We start from the raw sequence: 17,568 nt of genomic DNA on the forward strand, positions 1-17,568 counted from the left end.
GAATACAACTATCACCTCCTAAGCATTCGAAACAAAGTACCAACATTTCCATATCACAATCATGTGCTTTTATTTTCTGCAAAAAAAAAAATGAGATTGCAATTAAAATTTATAGTAATCGAATTTCTTAATGAACTTTATGATAGTCAAACATTCAAAAATAGCCCATGTCGACTATAAGTTGGACACATGACATGATAAAAGAAGTGTTAATAGTTTCTGCTTGTAAGCTTGTCTTCCTAGATATAAATAAATACATATGTTTTCATTTAGCTTGAAATGGAAATTGCATATCACGTGATACCCTTATTCAATTGAAATAAAAATTTAAGAAATTGATAAACAAATCAATTACAATAAAAGAAGTGTTAATAGTTTCTGCTTGTAAGTTTGTCTTCCTAGGTATAAAAGAAAATACATATGTTTTCATTTAGCTTGAAATGGAAATTGCATATCATGTGATACCCCTATTCAATTGAAATAAAAAAGAATTGATAAACAAATCAATTACCATAGTACATGTGGTTATTGGGAAAAAAAGAAATTACACATCATCGGTAACAAAAAAAAATCAGAATACAACTTTAGATATCGAACCTATGTTATAATATTTTTATAAGAAAAAGAACGAATATCCATGAATATAATAATTCATTCATGTTCATGAAATTAGAATTACAACTAAAAATTTACCTGATATGCAAAGTAGAAAACATTTTTATGCCAACTTTGATGTTGCAGAAGCTATATGAGTGACAATTCCAATAACTTGTTGATGGACCTACAATTTATAATGGTTTTAAGGTGCAGATTTAATGATGGGCATTTAAAAAACATTTTTTATATAATTAGTTGATATATTACCATTTTCTTTTACGTTGATTAATCTATTATATAATTACTTTGAATAGTTATATATTATTAAACAGTTAGATGGTTAAGTGATAAGTTATTTATATAAAATTTCAAGAATCACCGGTCCATGCCAAAAAGTTAAAAACATGTCGTTTAGGTACCTAAGTGATAAAGTCTGGATGCCGAAACTGCAAAAATAAAGGCTTCAATTGACAATAGAAACTCCAATAGACATCAAACAAAAACAAAATAAAACATCAATAATGAAGAGCATAATATCAAAATTACCACAAATTAGAGAAATAAGCACACTCAAAGTAACATCTGCAAATACAAAATTACAAAATATCAAAATTCATCTTATGCAGTTTTAAATATTCATACAAAGTTTTAGAAAAATACTAAACTCTAACTTGTGCAGAATCCTTCCTGGAGTTATCACCAACAATTGCTATGTAAAACCAATTTGAACAAACTTCCATGCTTTCAAGACTATGTGCTCCATCCAAATAAAACACTACGCCACTGTAACACCCAAAGTTTCAAAGGCCAAGAAAGGAAAGAAAAGCCCTAATTTAAGGGCCGACTCGGCGAGTCCAAGGAGGGACTCGGTGAGTCCGAGCGGGATCCGGGTCGAGGCGTAAGCGACCGACTCGGCGAGTCGGTCAAGGTGACTCAACGAGTCTGGTATGTGCGTGGAAAACCCTAAATTCGAGACTTGGAGCCTATATAAATGTCTTAATCTTCTTCCTAGGGTTCCTTACTACCTCTTTAGCCCTGGATATCAAACCCTAGCCGTCATATCTCCTAGTTGAGCCTTGGAAGGTGCATTCAAGCTTGGTAAAGGAAGAAGGAACTTGGAGGAGCAAGAAGGAGCTATAGATCTGGGATTGTGAATTCATTCTGAGCACTTGGAGGTAATAAACTAGTTCCTGGACCCTTTTTGCACCTAGATCTATGTGTGGTTGTTGGGGCTCTTTTGCCATAATGTTATTATTTTGGGTTAGAAGTCGGATCTGGAGTTGCTACTTCAGATCCAAGTGTTTTAGGGCCTGGAGAAGAATAAAGTATCAGCCATTGAGTCGATTTTGAAGCCCCTTGGCCTTACACCCTAGTTAATGGCGTATTTTGCCTAGGTCTCCTTCTCTACACGTAAAGTTTGCAACTTTACGTGTGGAACAGGTTTGGGAAGGGTGGATCTATAGTTTGGAGTCCATGCATGACTCAAAAAATCATGTGCATGTAAGGAGATCTGAAGGGACTCGACGAGTCCTTTGAGTGGACTCGACGAGTAGCATGAAGTTGTGGAGAAACTCGACGAGTGGGATGAACAACTCGTCGAGTCGTATGAAGGTTGCCTTGGACTCGGCGAGTCTGTTCTTGGACTCGGCGATTCAGGTCGCGAAACCCCAAACCCTTCGAGTTGTGACTCGAATCAGTGAGTTGGGTGGAGACTCAGTGAGTTGGACAGGTCTGGACTCAGAAATCGGTAGACTCGGCGAGTCATGGACTGACTCGGCGAGTCGAGTCGCGAATGAAAGGATTTGGGTCATTTTGAACTCGGTGAGTCAGTAGGGTGACTCGGCGAGTAGGGTTGACCTGGAAGGTTGACTTTGACTAGGACTTTGACTTTGGACCAGGGTGGACTTGATTATCTTTCGGGGGTCAGTTAGACTCAGTGTTGCATTGATATTGGTAGTTCGGGGAGCAAGGCGAGCAGGAGTTCCGTGAGTTGCCGGGCAGCAGTTAGTGAGATCATCAACAAGTTCAGCCTGTGCAGGTGAGTTTCCCTTTGTGTGAATGGGTCCAAGGCCACAATGCCGGCCCATGTAGTTATGAGTAGAAGACCCGGGGGTTAGCCCTAGGCACAAAATGCTAGTATTATTCGCAGGACGAGGTCCAGTAATAGTGGGCGGGTGCCCAAGGAATTGTTATATATGATAGTTTATACTTGTTGTCTGTGTGATACATGTATGTGCCTGGTAGGGAGGTGAGTGCGGGAGAGGTCCCGTATCTCACCAAAATTCAGAGTGTGGATGGGGTTCCATATCTCACTAGTAGCAAATTAGGGGCGAGGCCCGAACTACAATAGGAGTGAGAGTGGGCTAGGCCCGTGCCTCACTACCATTAGGAGCATGGATGGGGTTCCATGACTCATCAGTAGCAGGACATGGGCGAGGCCCAGGATAGGCGAGGCCTTAGGATAGAACTAGTTGCACGTGTCAGTTATGTGTTGTGAAATGTTTATGTGTTATTATTTGTTGACGAGCGAGGCCCTGTGACAGGCGAGGCCTAGGTAAAACAGATCTGTATCCGAGCGGGGCTCGAAGCCAGGCGGGGCCTGGAGCGGCGGGGTCGTTGTAGCGGGCGAGGCCCGAGGTAGGGGCGAGGCCCAAGATAGGGGGCGTGGCCCAGTATGTGCAGTATGTGGTTAAGCATGGTATGTGGTAGGGTGGGGAACTCACTAAGCTTCGTGCTTACGGTTTTCAGTTTTGGTTTCAGGTACTTCCGGTAGCGGAGGAAAGAGCTCGGGGTGATCGCATGGCACACACCATAGATTAGACAGCCTGGGAATGTTTACTCTGATAACGAACATGTGTTTTGAAAACTTATACTCATATTATGTTTTGGAATGATGATTTTACTTTAAGTAATTATTTATTAAATGAAATTTTTGGGTCTTAAATTTTGGGTCGTTACAAGTTGGTATCAGAGCCTTGGTTTGAGGGATTCGAACATGCTCTCAGGTGTGTCTGAACTCAAACTGAGGAATTGGTAAGGAGGTTTTCAAAATGGAAAGGCAGTTTTGTAAAAAGAGTTTTGAGAAAGAAAATGATTTTAGAAAAGTAAAAAGAATTCAGAAAGAAAAGAACTTTGAAAAGAGAAAAGAGGTGTGGTGCATGCGATCAACCGAGCTCAAGTAAGTACCCCAAAATACCCATACAAGTTTATGTTTTGATTATTAGTTAATAGAACAGCATGCTAGATTAGGACTAAGGATCTAGGAGGATGCCTTATGTGCCTGTTATATGTGCTTTTGATCTGCATGATAGTGCTGAATAGTCAGTAGTAGGATAGCCTGATTAGGTTATGCTTGAGATTATGAGTTGTGTTGCATGCTAGTTCAGATTCTTGCTATGTGGATATGATTGCTTCAGTATGTTATGGTTAGATTTTCCCTTGTCTGAATGCTGTTTGCTTTGTGCATTGTGGGATTCTAAGTGATGGGAGTTAGCCATTAGGTGGATACGTCACGTCACATGTAATCAGGGTTGAATAATCTCAGAGTGTTGGATTTGGTCCTATTGTGCAGCTCTTGTTTGAGTCCAACCGTGGTAGGAACGAGTCTTTTACTTGAAGGATTATCTGAGTCTCGTCACATGTGATGGTATCCAGGTGATGGCTAATTGGCATTGCGAGGAGGCCTTCAGCAGCTGAGGACTGGTTTGAGTTGAGTCAAGGGTTTCCCTAGGGTAAGCCTAGGATGGGGTAGTGCTGGGAGCAGTAGAAGTAGGAAAGGGACCTGGTGGAGTCAAAGCAGTTCTTAAGGAAAGTACGGATATATGTGGAAGGTAGTATGGGCCCGTACTACTGAAAGCAGAGGATCCATACATAATTCAGGGAAGGCCGAGACAAGACCAGGAACCTGGTAGTGAGTATGTTTGGTCTCGCAGTAGCGAGGAGTATTCTGATAGTGGTTATGTTGTATGTTTCAGTATGGTGACATTGCAAGAGGGACCAGCGGGCGGATCAGGCGTTGGAGAGGGATTGGGCTTGGGTTTAGGGGACGAGCAGGTCGAGGAGCGGATGAGGGAGTTGATATCAGCGGAGGTTACGCTCAGTATTCTAGCTCAGACTCCTGTGATCTTTGGCACTGTTAAGGAGGGTATATTGGAGATTTTGGATGAGAGGCTGGGAGCCTTCCGTACTGAGATGATGGCCTTGTTGGGAGCGCGTACCTTGACATTTCGGGAGTTCAGGGCCTGCGGGGAACCAGATTATCATGGGGCTAGGGACCCAATCGCTAGCAGCAGGTGGTTGTCTAATGTTGCCAACGCATTCCGTACGAGCCGGTGTCCTGAGGAGGACAAGGTCAGACTCGCTTCCTGTCTTCTGAAGGACAGAGCGAGGGATTGGTGGGAGGAGATTGGTCACGCTTTGGGGGATGATGCCGCGTTGGACGCAATGACTTGGAGTGATTTCTCAACGAGGTTTAGAGCAGAGTTTTCGCCGATTATTAAGGTGCAGCAGTTGGCCCGGGAGTTTCAGGATTTGACGCAGACTACTGAGACTGTGGCGGAGATCACCGCCAAGTTCAGAGAGAGAGCCCTTCTTGTTCCGCAGTATGTCGCGGATAAGGAGATGAAGAAGGCACGATATCACGAGATGCTGAGGGATGACATCAGGGAGTTCGTGAGCAGGTCCGGATGTAAGACTCTGGAGGATATGATTTCTCAGGCCAGGGAGAGGGAAATTGATTTGGAGCAGATTCGGAAGAGGAAGCCGGATGAGGTTTAGGTAGCCGCGAGTTCGGGCAAAAGGCCCAAGGGAACGGATTCGAGGTCGAGGGATTATCAGGACCGCAGTCGATGCGGAAGGTGTGGTAGGACGCACGGGGTGCGCGTGCAGGAGTGGTAGTGGTGGTAAGTCTGGCTGTTTCAGGTGCGGTCGGACGGGTCATTTTAGCAGAGATTGTACTGCTACCATCACCCAGGGATCAGACTTGATATGTTTTCACTGCAATTAGTGGAGCCACAAGAAGGCCCAGTGCCCTAGTTTGTTTTCAGCAGGACGGGTGATGGCACCCGCCCCTGCAACTTTGAGGATCACAGACGGCCGTCAGGGCCGTGCGGAGGCACCTGCGGTGGGAGGCAGGGCTTTTCAGATGGCTACTTTGGAAATGCGAGCAACGTCGGACATTGCAGGTATGCGACTTCTGTTTTCAGTTCTTTTATTTTGTGCATGATTGTATTGTTATGGTTCTGCATCATTAGCGGTTGAACATTTTATTTTCGAGCGGGTTCATTGTGATCCAGTTATATGCCATTTGCATATCTTGGATATTTGGTTAGTAATTAAGGGATGGGTTGTATCAAAGAAGGTTACTTTGAGTGCAGTATCCGTAGCATGCCTTGGAGAGGCTTGGTATGTCTCGCTAGTTCGGAGCCGTATAAGTTTTAGAATGGACAGGTTGGATCCTTAGCTATGGTAAGCTTGGGATTCCTCAGCGGATTGATTATGGTAGCAAGGATGGGGATTTCTTCTCATCAATCATCGAGGTGTAAGCAGGATCCAAGTGGGGGAGAATCCTCCGAGTGTATACGGGTAAGGGCGCACGAATCCAGATCGGGTATATGATTCTGATAAGGAAAGAAGGTAGTTCAGCGGTTGACGAATCGAGTAGTTCAGGGTTGGGAGTTTGAGAACTTCCCATCAGTGCGTGCGTGTGAAGGGTAATGGTGGGTATGTGGTTCGGATTCAGGTTAAAGGGTCGTATGTAGAACCCGTGTGAGTCGGAAAGGAGATCTTGAGGTCAAATTGCAGGAGATGTTTTCGTGCTAACAGTCAGTGGTGGAAGTATTGTCAGACCACGGAGCAACCGTAGCATTTCGTAGTAGTATCGTTGGCGGAGTCGGGGCGAGGCCCTTATCTCCTAGCATTCAGATATGGATCGGGAATGGGGAATGGATGAGAGTGGTATGGAGTCGCCGGTATAGCCATTAAGAGATGGGACCTTGGAAGAGGCCGCTCAGGATATAGACGGGTGAGACCCGTGGGCGAGGCCCGTATGAGGATAACAGTGTAGGTGAGACCTAAGAGCAGGGTGGCTCAGTAGTACGGTTGGGTGAGACCCGTGGGCGAGGCCTGTGAGTTTTAGCAGCACAGGTGGGACCTGGTAAGGATCTTAGCGTCTAGGCAAGGGGGGATCGGGGATCCCAGGAAATTGTAGTGCCTGCATGGTAGAATAGATCGAGCAGTATAGGTGGCGGAAGTATCTTCGAATGTCGCTAGGAGTGACTAGTGGTTGTGCTGGGTCAGTAATCGGTGTGAGTCGGTAATCCAGTTGTTGATGGGTTGGTAGGGACCAGGATGGTCTCAGTTCATTCGGAAGCCAGATAAGAATAGTAGGATTCTAGTCAGTAGCAGTACGGGGATGCAAAGTATGGTGGAATTCAGTTAGTAGATCGTGGGGTGCCCGACACCAAATGATAGCAGGAAGAATGCCCGAGGGCACCGGCAACAATGACCCGTACTGGGAGTGATGGGAGTAATAGATTTGGGAGGAAAGGGTCTTCTCTGCGGCAGAAGGGATAGATGGTTATGAAGCATTGCCTTGGGGAGGCAAGGAAAGCGCGTAAGGAAAGAAAGGGGTGAACCCTACGGGGTCAGCACGGTATTTGGAAATTACCCCAAAGTTTGTCGGTCGAGTAAGTTGCGTTATAGGATGTTCAGGCTCGGGATGGACCCGAGATTATTATCTATAAGGATTGATATTGGTCTGAATGACTGAACGGAAGGCCAGCAAAGATAGGCAGCTGGTGCTAGAATGGATGGTGGTGCTTTGGAGGTTGATCGCCGATAGTAGAGTATAGTAAACTTCGAGGGCGAAGTTTAGTTTAAGTGGGGGAGAGTTGTAACACCCAAAGTTTCAAAGGCCAAGAAAGGAAAGAAAAGCCCTAATTTAAGGGCCGACTCGGCGAGTCCAAGGAGGGACTCGGTGAGTCCGAGCGGGATCCGGGTCGAGGCGTAAGCGACCGACTCGGCGAGTCGGTCAAGGTGACTCGGCGAGTCTGGTCTGTGCGTGGAAAACCCTAAATTCGGGACTTGGAGCCTATATAAATGTCTTAATCTTCTTCCTAGGGTTCCTTACTACCTCTTTAGCCCTGGATATCGAACCCTAGCCGTCATATCTCCTAGTTGAGCCTTGGAAGGTGCATTCAAGCTTGGTAAAGGAAGAAGGAACTTGGAGGAGCAAGAATGAGCTATAGATATGGGATTGTGAATTCATTCTGAGCACTTGGAGGTAATAAACTAGTTCCTGGACCCTTTTTGCACCTAGATCTATGTGTGGTTGTTGGGGCTCTTTTGCCATAATGTTATTATTTTGGGTTAGAAGCCGGATCTGGAGTTGCTACTTAAGATCCAAGTGTTTTAGGGCCTGGAGAAGCATAAAGTATCAGCCATTGAGTCGATTTTGAAGCCCCTTGGCCTTACACCCTAGTTAATGGCGTATTTTGCCTAGGTCTCCTTCTCTACACGTAAAGTTTGCAACTTTACGTGTGGAACAAGTTTGGGAAGGGTGGATCTATAGTTTGGAGTCCATGCATGACTCAAAAAATCCTCTGCATGTAAGGAGATCTGAAGGGACTCGACGAGTCCTTTGAGTGGACTCGGCGAGTAGCATGAAGTTGTGGAGAAACTCAACGAGTGGGATGAACAACTCGTCGAGTCGTATGAAGATTGCCTTGGACTCGGCGAGTCAGGTCGCGAAACCCTAAACCCTTCGAGTTGTGACTCGAATCAGTGAGTCGAGTGGAGACTCAGTGAGTTGGACAGGTCTGGACTCAGAAATCGGTAGACTCGGCGAGTCATGGACTGACTCGGCGAGTCGAGTCGCGAATGAAAGGATTTGGGTCATTTTGAACTCGGCGAGTCAGTAGGGTGACTCGGCGAGTAGGGTTGACCTGGAAGGTTGACTTTGACCAGGACTTTGACTTTGGACCAGGGTGGACTTGATTATCTTTCGGGGGTCAGTTAGACTCAGTGTTGCATTGATATTGGTAGTTCGGGGAGCAAGGGGAGCAGGAGTTCCGTGAGTTGTCGGGCAGTAGTTAGTGAGATGATCAACAAGTTCAGCCTGTGCAGGTGAGTTTCCCTTTGTGTGAATGGGTCCAAGGCCACAATGCCGGCCCATGTAGTTATGAGTAGAAGACCCGGGGGTTAGCCCTAGGCACAGAATGCTAGTATTATTCGCAGGACGAGGTCCAGTAATAGCGGGCGGGTGCCCAAGGAATTGTTATATATGATAGTTTATACTTGTTGTCTGTGTGATACATGTATGTGCCTGGTAGGGAGGTGAGTGCGGGAGAGGTCCCGTATCTCACCAAAATTCAGAGTGTGGATGGGGTTCCATATCTCACTAGTAGCAGATTAGGGGCGAGGCCCGAACTAGAACAGGAGTGAGAGTGGGCTAGGCCCATGCCTCACTACCATTAGGAGCATGGATGGGGTTCCATGACTCATCAGTAGCAGGACATGGGCGAGGCCCAGGATAGGCGAGGCCTTAGGATAGAACTAGTTGCACGTGTCAGTTATGTGTTGTGAAATGTTTATGTGTTATTATTTGTTGACGGGCGAGGCCCTGTGACAGGCGAGGCCTAAGTAAAACAGATCTGTATCCGAGCGGGGCTCGAAGCCAGGCGGGGCCTAGAGCGGCGGGGCCGTTGTAGCGGGCGAGGCCCGAGGTAGGGGGCGAGGCCCAAGATAGGGGGCGTGGCCCAGTATGTGCAATATGTGGTTAAGCATGGTATGTGGTAGGGTGGGGAACTCACTAAGCTTCGTGCTTACGGTTTTCAGTTTTGGTTTCAGGTACTTCCGGTAGCGGAGGAAAGAGCTCGGGGTGATCGCATGGCACACACCATAGATTAGACAGTTTGGGAATGTTTACTCTGATAACGAACATGTGTTTTGAAAACTTATACTCATATTATGTTTTGGAATGATGATTTTACTTTAAGTAATTATTTATTAAATGAAATTTTTGGGTCTTAAATTTTGGGTCGTTACAGCCACCTTCACATTGCTAGAGCATCCCTACGCTCATATGGCATACAAAAAGCATCAGTGATTGAATAATAAATATGTAATAGTGAATTTTTCTTAAATCAAAGTAAGTATGTTTGTATCTGAATGTTGGTCAACATCTTATTGCTGACTTGTCCTTCAACAGCCTCTCACATGTATCTTTTCGACTGTAAAAACAATATCAAACATGTGGATTATAATATCTAGCAGCATATATCAACATTCTCTACTGATAACAAATACCAAAATACCCCTACTATCTATGTAACAAAAATGAATCAACAAAGTACAGCAACAATGAAAATAGCTGTTGGTGATTCTGGTTGTTGGTGATTCCATGTTTTTTGTTTGGATGATACTACCCTTCTCCTATTTTCTGGCTTAGTGCTGTTGAAAACCCAAAGGCCAATTCAGACATAAAAATCTGTTTGTTGACCATTCTTATGGTCAATCACAACGGAATGGCGTTGTTTCTAGTCCGATGGCACCTGTTGGTCCTGAAAGACATAAAACAGGGAGTTTAAAAGGAGTTTGAGTATGGATGAATAGATCCAATTATAAATGTTGGAATCAACTAAACTAAGAGTCTACTTAATCAAGTAGGGTAGACAAACTAAAATGGAGTTTCCAACAAATACCAGTATAAGTAACATGAGAGAAAGCCAAAGAAGAAGACAACAAAACAAAAAGGGACAAACAGTTAGAGACACAACTATATTTTAAGCAGCTAATGAAAGGCGGTGAACACCACGTCCTCCCACCTTCTTATCCTCATCTTCTACTAAAGTGAGCCTTCATAGGAAATTTTGATACCTTCGTTATTGATATGAATCGATTAAATTATCTAAGTATACAATCAAATTAATGGAAAATAAAGAACTAACCAAGATCTGTCGGAAACCACCCATTAGGCAGTGGTGTATTGGGATACTGTTGGAGCTAGGACACCCTCTGCCCGAGGAGTATGAATGATGGAATAGAACGGCCAACCCACATGATTAAAAGGAAGAATAATATAAATCGGTAAAATACTTCCGGGTATACGACCTTAGAATGTCATGACCAAGCTATCACCTGAAGAATCGATAGAGAAGGAAGCGGAGGTGGAGGTGTAGAAAAATGAGACAAAGATGTGATGAGTAGGGAATCCCCAATACTGGAAATGGAAATAATAATAGAACAGCTCCTCCATACCTGGTAGCTTGCGTCTGTGCCTGACTCCACTAATCACAGCGATCGTCCACGCTGAAGCTGTTGAGCTCTCCTGGTTGGGAAACATGATTCGACCTCAGCTGAAAGAAATAAAAAAAACGCAAGAAGGTGACTAATTAGTGACCTTGTCGATGAGTTATGGCTGTGGTGGTGTTGCCGACGCGGTTGATTTTCCTCGGTGTCTAATACGAACTGTCGTAGGGTTGTGGTTGCCAGCATTCACAGCGATCGAAGAGAGAAGGCGGAAGAAGAAGCAATCGGTGGAGACATCAATTAAAGGATGGAAGGATCGGGAACTAAAAGTCTTAACTGTAAGGCGACGGAGGAATAAGGCAAAGAAGAAGCGGTAGAGAATAATACAGAGAGATTATAGAATGGGAAGCGGTGGGTAACATCGAGAAAAGTGTGCATGGGCGGTGGATTGTTTGAGGAGATAACACCTGGCCATGACGTGTAATCCACTATCGGTGGTGGGTTCTTTAGAGCATCAAGTGTAAGCGACGTTCAAAGCGGTGGAAAGATGTTACAAAACACCCCTTAAAGAAATAAAAAAATGGAAAACAAATTGAGTGACCATACATGGATAGAATTTCAACACTTTACTGTTCAAATTCATCACATCTTTAATATATATATATATATATATATATATATATATATATATATATATATATATATATACACATATGAATGTGAGGATATTACATGAATTCTTCTTTGGTTTGTGATTATTTGTCCGTCTGGTCTTTAACATTTTTTTGTTTGGAAGGTGTCTCAAACTTTATTTTGTTCCATCTTTTGTCCCTACCAGACTTAAAAAAAATTGTTTTACCCTTACAATTTTTTTTTTGTTTTTTTATTATTTATTTCATTTTTAAATTAAAAACAACTGTCGCCAACTCTGCTTCTCTTTTACCCCTTAATAGATTTCTTCCCCCCCCCCCCCCCCCCCCTCTCTCTCTCTCTCTAAGTGGTCCAATTAACTTCTCCGAGCACCGGTCATTACTTTCTTGTGGATACTTTCCCTTGCCATCGAGACAAATGTCACACCACTAGAGACTTCCTCGCCTGTCAACCCTAATCATCGTTGAGATCCTTTGTTCTTGCATATCATCAACGCTCTGTCGACACGCTCTGCTAGTGTTGGATTTATACTAGAAGGGAGTCGATATGCCCTAGCCGTTGACCAAATTTTGATATTGTTTTGGTTTTGAGGTTTATCAAGGTATGATTTCAGATTTGATGCTAAATTTTGTACTGATTTTAATCTTTAGGTTTATAAATATATGATTTCAATTTTTTTGTTTGCTTCTAAAAATAGCTTTGATCTTAAGTTTTATCAATGTATGATTTCGTTTTCTTAGGTTTAATTACAAGAATGATTTTGTTATTTCACTGGTTGTTGGCAAAGGTGGACGAGGATGCTTGAGGTGGATGCCTAAAATGAATCGGAGTACCCGTGGTAATCGATGGTTGCCAAATCTTTTAGCAAGAAAGATGGGGAAGGGTGGAGCAGGGATTCGTAGGATCTCATTTTTTAAACAAATAATAAAAACATTTATTTTAATTCAAACAATTTAGAAATAATAAGATAATGACAAATGGTCATTTTACATCCTTAAGATGAAATACGCAACAAAATAAAGTTTGAGTAACCTTTTGAATTAAAAAAATTAAGGATAAAATGTTCAATTTACCACAAACATGAACATTCATGTAATTAACTCCAAAATTATGTTATACTTCTAAGGCTCTAATATTTAATTAATCACCAAATGTCTTCCTTTTTTAGGTGAATGGTTCAGGTCGTTGATATAGTTTAACTGTTTAAGAGTAGATATGTTTTATTTATTTATTATTATTTTTTTTAAAGATGTTTAATTAATCTTTACTTAAATGTTGTTAAGGTTTTGATGTCGTGAAGTTGCATAGACCAAGTAAAACCTTTGAAGATTCTTGAAACAATGGCCTTCTTGGCATCTTCATCCTCATGTCGTGTCAACGCTATCATTCATACTAAAACCCTCTTTCTTCCACAATCCTACAAACAAATTAACTTATATTTGATCGGATTTCAGTCGGAACAACGACAATCCACTCCTTTTGATGGCCAACCCACTGGTAGCAACTGGCGATGCGGCGAACAAAATAGTTGTTATTGGCGGAGGAGTTGCCGGCTCCTACATTGCTAAATCACTCCAGTTTCATGGCAATGTAACACTAATTGATCCGTATGGTTTCTTATTCTTCTCTCAAATCCTTTTCATTTCCAGAATTGCTACATGTTTTTATGTTTTGAGTCGTCTTAGGTTTTTTTTTTTTTTTTTTTTTTTTTTTTTTTTTTTTTTTTTTTTTTTTTTACAATATGGATTCGTGAACAAATCAATTTTGGATTGGAAAATAGAATTCGGATTTATAACATTTAGATCCTAATATGAACAGGAAGGAGTATTTCGAGATTCCATGGGCAAGCTTGAGAGGAATGGTGGAACCAACTTTTGCGGAGAGATCCTTAATCCAGCATAAACATTACCTAACATCATCCCGTCTCATCGTCTCCAATGCTATCGACGTATCTGATTCTGAAATCCTCTTATCAGAAGGTCGATCGATCCCGTATAATTTTCTCGTTATTGCTACAGGTCATGACGATCAAGTACCAAAAACTAGATCGGAGAGACTGAAACAATACCAATCAGGTAAACCCAATTTCAAGTTTCTTCCAGATTGATGGCAGTTTGAAGTTTATGAGCGCTGTTTAAACATCGCAGAAAATGAAAAGATAAAAGCTGCGGCATCGATTTTGATTGTTGGAGGTGGGCCGACCGGAGTAGAACTTGCCGGAGAAATTGCAGTTGATTTCCCGGAGAAGAAGATAACATTGGTCCATAATGGCTACCGATTGCTGGAATTTCTTGGACCAGAAGCCTCTAAGAAGACATTAGATTGGCTAAAATCAAGGCATGTTGAAGTGAAACTGGATCAAACTGTGAATCTGGAGGATTGTAGCAATGGAACCAAACTGTATACAACTTCAGCTGGTGAAACAATCAAAGCGGATTGCCATTTCTTGTGTACTGGGAAGCCATTGGCGTCTTCTTGGTTGAAAGGTACCATTTTGAAAAATCGATTGGATGAATTAGGGAGGTTGATTGTTGACGAAAATTTGAGAGTTAGGGGTCGGAAGAATATCTTTGCCATTGGAGATATTACCAACATCAAGGTTAGCTTCCACTTTCCATTCCGTGTTCTAAGTCTCGCTTTTTTTTTAGATGATTTGTAGGCACCATAATCAGGCCTTGTTTTCTTATGCAATTTTGGTTTTTGCGTAAACGAAAAAAATCCAGTTTCTAGCCCCACAAAACTGTTTTTGTTCAATTTTTTCAAATTTGATTTTGATGTTTTGGGTTTCGTTTTTCTTTTTGGTTTTTAGTTGCATAAAGCTATAAAAATAGCAATTGAATAGATATTTGTTGAAACCACAATCACTAATGCTTGCAATGGAAACATTAACAACCTTTAATAATTAATAATCAAGAAAGAAACTTATATATATTATTTATAATAATGACATTGTATTAAATATGCCTTTTGGTTTGGTTTTCATTTCCAGTTTTAAAACACAAACAGAACAACCTTAAAATATTTCCGTTTTTTTTAAAACAGAAAATCAAACTATTGGTTTTTTTTTTTTTTTTTTTTTTTTTTTTTTTTTTTTTTTTTTTTTCATTTTTCAAAACAGCTGAGCCTACCCAAAAGACGTAAATGCCCTCCTAATCATCATAAAAAATAACTCTAGAAAGTTTGTTGAGGTTCATCCAAAAAGATTTTAGAAATTTATATCTAACAATACAACTAATTCTACTACAATTCCAATAATCAATCAAGTAACGAAATTTATATATATCATAAAAACAACGCCATATGAAACTAAAAGCATAATCAACCCGAAAATCTTTGTTTTCTTTCAACAGACATCTGAACCATTGTTTTCTGTATAAAAGACGTAAATGCCCTTGTTATCATAATAGCATGACATGTGAACAATAGGAAATGAAGCAAGGTTACTTGGCAAAAAAGCAAGCATCAGTTGCTGCTAAAAACCTGCAACTATTGATACGTGGAGGAGATGAAAGCAAGATGACAACTTACAAAATGAGTTCAAGTCGTAAGGCGATTGTTTCACTAGGTAGACATGATGCAGTGGCTCAATTTCATCTTACTACATTGATTGGGTTAATCCCCGGATTAATGAAATCCAAAGACTTATTTGTTGGTAAAACAAGAAAGGAATTGGATCTCAATTCTCATCATTGAGGATTATGTAATTAATGTACATGAGGTAATTCATTTTTTATCATATAAACATGTTATTTTTTTCATATAAGAATTTGGACTCATAAATTCATGTGTAAACAAGTCGAACACTTCTCCATAATCCATCAATATTGTTCTTTCAAATCACCAATATTTAATGTTTCTAATATGGAGGTTAATGTGACTTCTAGCGATAATCTTTCACTTAACATCTACTAGGGATAGAAACTTTCTTAAATACGGAGATTTACCCCTTGGCTATCGTCTCACAATATATGCATATGAATAAGTTATATATTGAGTACTAGGTTACTACCTTTGGAAACCATGGGTAATCACTTTCAATTTTAAAGAAGATGCTTTAAAATTACATACTTATTTATCATTGATTACGTTGACTTAAGAAAATCTCAGATAATTACCAATTTAGGATATGCAAATTTCTAGAAGTAATTTCTGAACATAAGGGTTTGCCCATTATTATGGAATTGAAATTAAATAATGATGTTGATTGCTTATTTATAGGGATTTATTCAAACTTAACGTATTTAAACATATTTAAAGATTACAATTGCTGGAAATTGATGTATACCGAATTTAAATTAAATGAGGGCAAAATAGTTTTGTAGAAATATTAGAGGTGGAAGTGCCACGTGTCAAAGAGAGTCTTTTTTATTAGGGAGTAGATATGTATATGTTGTTTTTTATATAACTGGTGTTGGGTATTTAAACTTGATTAAAATACAAAAATGGTCCACATAATCTTATAGGTTTAGTCCATAGGACTGTTTTGTTGCACTTTTGGCCCATTTGTCGTTTTAATATTATACTAACAACCCTAAAAAATGGTCATGTGCTAAGTGCCTTATAGGTTTTACGTATGAGGGTATTTTGGTCATTTCAAGTACCTTTTTTTTTTCCTTCTTCAAAGCATTTTTTTTCCGTTTGCTTTGCCTTCTTCATCATTCATCGGTCAAGATTAGGGGTGGCAAATTGGACGATCTTGTTGTGTTTGTTTCTAACACGGCACAACAATATTTTATGTGACACGAACATGATGACGTGTTGTTTTTAACTAATACGAAAACGAATCAATTAAGAAACGATAAACACGACACAGGTCAAAAATAACATATACTAACAATTAGTTTATTTAAGCATTATAATATATAATAATAATTAGTTTATTTAATTAATACTTATTCATACATAACAAGACAAACACGAAAAACACGATATTCAAATGCTAAATCATGTAAAATTTGGAGCACAAATACGACACAACGTCTATCTTTTAAATTAGACATGTACATGAATTCGAAATTTAAATTCGTCAAAATTTCTTTGTGTTGTGTCATTAATTGCCACTCATAGTCAGTAGTCGGTATAACATAAAACACCAAAGAAAAAACGTGTAATTTGCTATTTATTTTTTATTATTTGGACAAAATTACATAAATGGTGGTTGGCAAAAAATCATACTGCAAGTCATTTTGAGGATTTTATGACATGTATGGTCTTTATAATTTGAAATCGCACACGATTGATACTTGTGACTAACACCGTGAGTTTACAAGGGTTAAATGCCCGTGAAATGATCAAATACCCTTATTGACTTTTCTTTTTCCTTTTCTTTTAAATGTTATATAACGAATAAAATAAAAAAAAGGGCTCACCACCTTAATCATCATAACTAACGACAAATCATTAAACTTATCTTGATTTTTCTAAAAAAAAACTTGATCATTCATTTTTCGCCTACATTGCCATCTATTCACAGAAAATCACCTAATTAAAATCATTCTATCATCATCACCAAAATTTGGTTTAAGAAAAAGACCAAGTCAACCCAAATTACAAACTAAATCAAATATAAAATCAAGACCTAATAAGACCTTAAAAATACAAAATTGTTCCATGTCATCACTAAAAACAACAAATTGGTTCATGAAGAACGTATTGGGGAGAGTAACATGTCAGAGTCGCTGGAGAAAGGGTTAGGGGAGAAGAGCAGCCACTTGAGATGAGGATGATTTTGAGCTTAAAAAGACAAATTGTCTTCTTGTCCTACCCTTCACTTGCAATCAAATCTAGAAAGGATTAACGAACGAAAAATCCATAGATGATTAAGATGTAAAACCCATAAATGAGGGAATTTTAGGGAGTACGCCTAAAATGTAAAATCTTGAAGTGATCATTTTGCATATGTAAAATTGAAAGGATCTTTTTATAGATGTAAAACCAAAGAAATGATTCAGATTTAGGATACCGAAAAACGAAGGGATCTTCAAGGGTACACCCAATTTCCAATTTCGTTTATATTTTCATTTTACTATAATACTTTCCCTACACTATTTAGTTTTAACATGAACCTCTTGT

General features: G+C 40.4%; 1 protein-coding gene across 1 annotated transcript; it reads left to right on the plus strand.

Annotated features, from left to right (window-relative positions):
* Window positions 1-12,800: 12,800 nt before the first annotated feature.
* On the plus strand, window positions 12,801-15,351 carry LOC145031053 (uncharacterized). Its single transcript, XM_078979508.1, has 4 exons — window positions 12,801-13,103; window positions 13,315-13,571; window positions 13,644-14,095; window positions 14,923-15,351. The coding sequence occupies exons 1-4, from the start codon at window positions 12,979-12,981 to the stop codon at window positions 15,187-15,189; spliced, it is 1,101 nt and encodes a 366-aa protein (XP_078835634.1). The 5' UTR covers window positions 12,801-12,978; the 3' UTR covers window positions 15,190-15,351.
* The last annotated feature ends 2,217 nt before the right edge of the window (window positions 15,352-17,568 follow it).

The sequence above is a fragment of the Lactuca saligna genome, chromosome 2, assembly GCF_052625555.1.
Source record: "Lactuca saligna cultivar CGN05327 chromosome 2, ASM5262555v1, whole genome shotgun sequence".
NCBI classification, from domain to species: Eukaryota; Viridiplantae; Streptophyta; class Magnoliopsida; order Asterales; family Asteraceae; genus Lactuca; species Lactuca saligna.